Raw genomic sequence first — 7,261 nt, 5'->3', positions numbered from 1 at the left:
CCGGTACATACTGCTGTAATGATATGCTATGTGGTTCATAAGGACAGCGTAGCTAACATACCGGTCCATACTGCTGTAATGATATGCTATGTGGTTCATAAGGACAGTGTAGCTAACATACCGGTCCATACTGCTGTAATGATATGCTATGTGGTTCATAAGGACAGTGTAGCTAACATACCGGTACATACTGCTGTAATGATATGCTATGTGGTTCATAAGGACAGTGTAGCTAACATACCGGTACACACTGCTGTAATGATATGCTATGTGGTTCATAAGGACAGCGTAGCTAACATACCGGTCCATACTGCTGTAATGATATGCTATGTGGTTCATAAGGACAGTGTAGCTAACATACCGGTCCATACTGCTGTAATGATATGCTATGTGGTTCATAAGGACAGTGTAGCTAACCTACCGGTCCATACTGCTGTAATGATATGCTATGTGGTTCATAAGGACAGTGTAGCTAGCTAACATACCGGTCCATACTGCTGTAATGATATGCTATGTGGTTCATAAGGACAGTGTAGCTAACATACCGGTCCATACTGCTGTAATGATATGCTATGTGGTTCATAAGGACAGCGTAGCTAACATACCGGTACATACTGCTGTAATGATATGCTACGTGGTTCATAAGGACAGCGTAGCTAACATACCGGTACATACTGCTGTAATGATATGCTACGTGGTTCATAAGGACAGCGTAGCTAACATACCGGTCCATACTGCTGTAATGATATGCTATGTGGTTCGTAAGAATTGCGTAACTAACAAATTGTCAGCCAACATAACATGCAACTTATTAGAAAAGTAATTACTTCATTACATTACTCAACATTTTCTTAACGTTTGTCATAATTAGTTAAAGCAATGAATTTGTATCCGCTCTCGTCGGACGTCAGCTGCATATTTTCCGCCATTTTCTTCAAATATGAAAACGTTGTGAAGCAACGCCCATTTCCAGAGGAATTGCATTATGGACACTAAAAGCACGGAAATCGTGCCCACTGTTTGTATTCTTCGTATTTTGGTGAATGTAGTACAACATCTGGGAACTTTTGGCATACTAACTTTATCTATCCATACTATGACCAATAAGCATACTACATTTACGTCAGAAATAGTATGGGTAGTGCGGTTAGTATGAGTATGCGGTATTCCAACACAGCTCCATTCCCCTTTAAGTTATGCACATCTTTCATTTTTGTGTTTATCTGTGTTTATTTTTTTTTTGTAACACATTTGAATATGTATCCTTCAAAATGTATATGGAAAAATGTATATTCACAACAACATCACAGCACAGATTGACTCGCTGCTTTTATTTACTTCCTGCTTTTATTTACTTCCTGCTTTTATTTACTGCTTTGCTCCTATCGGTACACTCAAAATGGCTGCCAGTCCAGGGGGATGATATCATCTCAGTCCCATAATGGCACAATTTACTTGAATGGGGACGACCGTTCTATTCATTCTATTTCTGTGGGTAAAACATGTTGAAGGATGATATCTCAATCCCATAATATATATATTTTTAAACAGTGTTTTGGTTCTTTCTCACATCATGCCTTTACAATAATGTTACATACAGTAGTTGGAACAAAACCAATGTGAATGTTGATATACAGACCAAAACACAAACAGAATGTAGCACGTGAAATAAAACACACATTCCACACGAAGAACTATCGGAATATCAGAAGAACCCTGTTGCCCACTGAGGAGTTCAATAAAAGCACACCATTCTGTAATCTAATTCATTAACAATAGTGCCCCCGTGGAGGTGATGTGAGTAGTTACCAAATATACCTGAAATAAACACAGAAGTCATAATGTAAAAGACGAGAGTGCAGAAAGCCTGATACGTGTAAGATAATTGAGAGTCATTTTAAACAACTATGAGGAAAATAGCCTGGCCTGCATTAGTGAAGGAGAAGGCAGATATGACTCTCATTGTCCACTCCTCCAACCCACAAACAAGGATTTGTGACTAATCGGATAACAACACATGATGGAAATATGACATTAGGGTTGTTAGTTGTAGATCTACATTCCTCTATTAAATCAACCTGAGAGGGGCCATTCAGGTGAGGGCCCTGCCTGGTGTTTCCCCTAGAAATACAATGACTGGCATGGCTACACTTAAAATGGAAAGTGGACTTGAATGGGATCATGTGTTCTAGTCATTCTCATTTCTATGGTGTTTCCAGTCCTGTGTTCTGCTTCTCTACGCCATCTCAATTGGCTCCTGTTGCAGTGGTGTCGCCATCTTGACTTCTTCCACTTTCTTTGGTGCACTTTTGTGATTCTTACTGATATTTGATATAAAAGGGTAGTTAGTTATTTGTAGCATAATTATGCCAAATTACAACAACAAAAAATAATTCTGTATGATTATTTAAATCTTATTATTTAAATGTCTTCTCTTTTTAATTAAAGAGAATGATGAACTGTGTACTGTACTGTATCAACAGAGAATGAACAGTGTACTGTACTGTACTGTAGCACCAGAGAATGATTAACAGTGTACTGTACTGTATCACCAGTAATGATGAAAACTGTACTGTACTGTATCAACAGAGAATGAACAGTGTACTGTACTGTATCACCAGTAATGATGAAAACTGTACTGTACTGTATCAACAGAGAATGAACAGTGTACTGTACTGTACTGTATCAACAGAGAATGAACACTGTACTGTACTGTACTGTATCAACAGAGAATGACGAACGGTGTACTTACTTGCTCTGTATCACCAGGAAAATAACGACCCCAATAATTATTCCTCCCGTGATCCCCAACACCACTCCCAGAATCAGGGCTGCAGGAAGCAGAATAAGGTGAGTGTTTTGTTAACAACAATAACATAAGTTAACTAATTAATAAAAGATCAAAACTGTAGAATAGACCTACACTATATAGACAAAAGTATGTGGACACCCCTTCAAATTAGTGGATTTGGCTATTTCAGCCGTTGCTGACCGGTGTATAAAATTGAATAACACAGTGTACTGTACTGTACTGTACTGTATCACCAGAGAATGAACAGTGTACTGTACTGTACTGTAGCACCAGAGAATGAACAGTGTACTGTACTGTATCAACAGAGTATGAACAGTGTACTGTACTGTATCACCAGTAATGATTAACAGTGTACTGTACTGTACTGTACTGTATCACCAGAGAATGAACAGTGTACTGTACTGTACTGTATCACCAGAGAATGAACAGTGTACTGTACTGTATCACCAGAGAATGAACACTGTACTGTACTGTATCACCAGAGAATGAACAGTGTACTGTACTGTATCACCAGAGAATGAACACTGTACTGTACTGTATCACCAGAGAATGAACAGTGTACTGTACTGTATCAACAGAGAATGAACAGTGTACTGTACTGTATCACCAGAGAATGAACAGTGTACTGTACTGTATCACCAGAGAATGAACAGTGTACTGTACTGTACTGTATCACCAGAGAATGAACAGTGTACTGTACTGTACTGTATCAACAGAGAATGAACAGTGTACTGTACTGTATCACCAGAGAATGAACAGTGTACTGTACTGTATCACCAGAGAATGAACAGTGTACTGTACTGTACTGTATCAACAGAGAATGAACAGTGTACTGTACTGTATCAACAGAGTATGAACAGTGTACTGTACTGTATCACCAGAGAATGAACAATGTACTGTACTGTATCACCAGAGAATGAACAGTGTACTGTACTTCATCACAAGAGCTCAGTGTCTTTCACGTGGCACCGTCATAGGATGCCACCTTTCCAACAAGTCAGTTTGTCAAAAGTCTGCCCAGCTAGAGCTGCCCCGGTCAAGTGTCAGTGCTGTTATTGTGAAGCGGAAACGTCTAGATGCAACAATGGCCACACAAGCTCACAGAACGGGACCGTGAAGTGGTAGGCCACACAAGCTCACAGAACGGGACCGTGAAGTGGTAGGCCACACAAGCTCACAGAACGGGACCGTGAAGTGGTAGGCCACACAAGCTCACAGAACGGGACCGTGAAGTGGTAGGCCACACAAGCTCACAGAACGGGACCGTGAAGTGGTAGGCCACACAAGCTCACAGAACGGGACCGTGAAGTGGTAGGCCACACAAGCTCACAGAACGGGACCGTGAAGTGGTAGGCCACACAAGCTCACAGAACGGGACCGTGAAGTGGTAGGCCAGACAAGCTCACAGAACGGGACCGTGAAGTGGTAGGCCACACAAGCTCACAGAACGGGACCGTGAAGTGGTAGGCCACACAAGCTCACAGAACGGGACCGTGAAGTGGTAGGCCACACAAGCTCACAGAACGGGACCGTGAAGTGGTAGGCCACACAAGCTCACAGAACGGGACCGTGAAGTGGTGGGCCACACAAGCTCACAGAACGGGACCGTGAAGTGGTAGGCCACACAAGCTCACAGAACGGGACCGTGAAGTGGTAGGCCACACAAGCTCACAGAACGGCACCGCCGAGTGGTAGGCCACACAAGCTCACAGAACGGCACCGCCGAGTGCTGAAGCACGTATAAATCGCCTGTCCTCGGTTGCAACACTCACTACCGAGTTCCCAACTGCCTCTGGACGCAACGTCAGCACAATAACTGTTTGTCGGGAACTTCATGAAATTGGTTTCCATGGTCGAGTAGCCGCACACAAGCCTAAGATCACCATGCGCAATGCCAAGCGTCGGCTGGAGTGGTGTAAAGCTCACCGCCATTGGACTCTGGAGCAGTGGAAACGCGTTCTCTGGAATGATGAATCACACTTCACCTTCTGGCAGTCTGACGGACGAATCTGGGTTCGGCGGATGCCAGGAGAACGCTACCTGCCCGAATGCATAGTGCCAACTGTAAAGTTTTGTGGAGAAGGACAATTGTGTGCGTCTGTTTTTCAGGGTTCAGGCCCCTTAGTTCCAGTGAAGGGAAATCTTAACGCTACAGCATACAATGACAATCAAGACGGTTCTGTGCTTCAAACTTTGTGGCAACAGTTTGGGGAAGGCCCTTTCCTGTTTCAGCATCACAATGCCCCCGAGCACAAAGCGAGGTCCATACAGAAATGGTTTGTTGAGATTGGTGTGGAAGAACTTGACTGGCCTTCACAGAGCCCTGACCTTAACCCCATCAAACACCTTTGGGATGAATTAGAACGCTGACTAGGAGACAGGCCTAATCGCCCAACAGCATTGCCTCACTAATGCTCTGGTGGCTGAATGGAAGCAAATCCCCGCAGTAATGTTCCAACATCTAGTGGAAAGCCTTCACAGAAGACTGGAGGCTGTTATGGCATATTAATGCCCATGATTTTGGAATGAGATGTTCAACGAGCAGGTGTCCACATACTTTTGGTCATATAGTGTATCTCTCTACTCACCAATAGGAGTATCGGGCTCATCCTCCTCAAGCGCACTACCTTCATCTGATGACAAAACATCAGATTATTATGTCAGATTATTACATCAGATTATTATGTCAGATTATTACATCAGATTATTATGTCAGATTATTATGTCAGATTATTATATCAGATTATCACAAATATAGTATCAGTTAATTATTCAACATTACATTCATGTGTTGTTAGTTTTCATTGTCATGTGGCATTGAAAACTACAAGAATATTTGTAGAACCTCTAAATTAGGATATTTCATGATTCACGATTCATTAGTTTATGCTATGTTATTTTATGTGTTATGTTATGCCATTTTATGTCATGTTTCGTTCAATTGTGCAATCTTATGTCATGCTATGCCATATTATATCATATTATGCCATCTTGAGTCATGTTATTCACCATGAATCCCAGCACAGGTGGCGTTGCAGGCCTGATGGTCGATGAACCTGTTTCCGTTCCCCACACAGCCAGTCCAGTGGAACTTCTTACACTTCTGATGGATGGGGTCGTAATAATAACGCAGGTAGGCGCCAAAGCATTCACCCAGAGCCTTCTTGAAGTGGCAGGCTTGTGACTCTGTACAGAGGGAATGACAAGGGTTAGGGTTAGGGTTGGGTAGGGAGAGAGACTGAGCATTAAATCACACACACACAAAAAAAGACTTCAGTGTTTGTGATTCCTGTGTAGGTTCAACCCATGACATTTTTCTGGGTGTTGTTACTACGTTTCGCCACATGGTGGCGCATTGCCATGAAGGTAAATGTACTGCTGCACATGAGTACACAGTTGCGTTAGTGCTTATCTCCTGTAAACCAGGGATCGTCAACTAAATTCATCCGTAGGCCAATTTACCTTGAGCAGATGGTCGGAGGCCGGAACTCAGTTATAAATCATTTGTACACTGCAAATGGACCTCAAGAATCCCCAAACAGACATAGTATTGGACAATAACCGAATCATTTCAAACCTTGATTACATTGGGATACGATCACATACGCCTCTCTTTCTATGTGTGGGAATACTTGGGAATTTCTTGGTGATTTGATAGTCTTTAAATACTCAGAAAACTTAGGGGGCCAAATAAAATCACCCGCAGGACGAGTTTAGACGGTGGGAAGCATATTGGGGAGTCCTGGTGTAAAACCTGAAATCAGTAGTAGGTTTTGAATGAGTTACTCTTCTCATTTCAGACATTATGGATGATCTCTGCCTCACATTTAGATGGTAAACCTCAAGAAACCCAACACTAGACGACAGTAAAAATCTCTCTCTCTTTCTTCCTCTCTCTCTCTCTCTCTCTTCCTCTTTATCTCTCTCTCTCTCTCTCTCTCTCTCTTCCTCTTTATCTCTCTCTCTCTCTCTCTCTCTTCCTCTTTATCTCTCTCTCTCTCTCTCTCACTCTTCCTCTCTCTTACACAAACACCCACCCACTACCCAATATAGTCATAGCAGGGGCAATAAAACCTCTTCCTCTGTACAAATGTTACTCCAAAGTCCTTGTTTATGACCACGCCACAATACAGTCCTTGTTTATGACCACACCACAATACAGTCATTGTTTATGACCACACCACAATACAGTCCTTGTTTATGACCACACCACAATAAAGGGTGTTTTCTGTGCTGTAATAACTTGAATTCTATGTCCACTTTATCTCTATCAAGTTATTACAGCAGGGTCTGGACTGGTTCTAGTATACTATCTATATTAGAGGATAGGGTCTGGACTGGTTCTGGTATACTATCTATATTAGAGGACAGGGTCTGGACTGGTTCTAGTATACTATCTATATTAGAGGACAGGGTCTGGACTGGTTCTAGTATACTATCTATATTAGA

General features: G+C 42.2%; 1 protein-coding gene across 1 annotated transcript; it reads right to left on the bottom strand.

The window, feature by feature from the left end:
* Nucleotides 1-1,270: 1,270 nt before the first annotated feature.
* Nucleotides 1,271-6,168, bottom strand: LOC120041261 (kunitz-type protease inhibitor 1-like). Its single transcript, XM_038986196.1, has 5 exons — nucleotides 6,147-6,168; nucleotides 5,822-5,998; nucleotides 5,401-5,445; nucleotides 2,753-2,831; nucleotides 1,271-2,321 (listed from the first exon to the last, which is right to left on the bottom strand). The coding sequence occupies exons 1-5, from the start codon at nucleotides 6,166-6,168 to the stop codon at nucleotides 2,237-2,239; spliced, it is 408 nt and encodes a 135-aa protein (XP_038842124.1). The 3' UTR covers nucleotides 1,271-2,236.
* Between the last annotated feature and the right edge of the window lie 1,093 nt (nucleotides 6,169-7,261).

The sequence above is a fragment of the Salvelinus namaycush genome, unplaced genomic scaffold (genome assembly GCF_016432855.1).
Source record: "Salvelinus namaycush isolate Seneca unplaced genomic scaffold, SaNama_1.0 Scaffold427, whole genome shotgun sequence".
Classification (NCBI taxonomy): domain Eukaryota; kingdom Metazoa; phylum Chordata; class Actinopteri; order Salmoniformes; family Salmonidae; genus Salvelinus; species Salvelinus namaycush.
The sequence above is the reverse complement of the archived record's forward strand: the minus strand, read 5'-3'. Positions and strand labels throughout refer to the sequence as shown.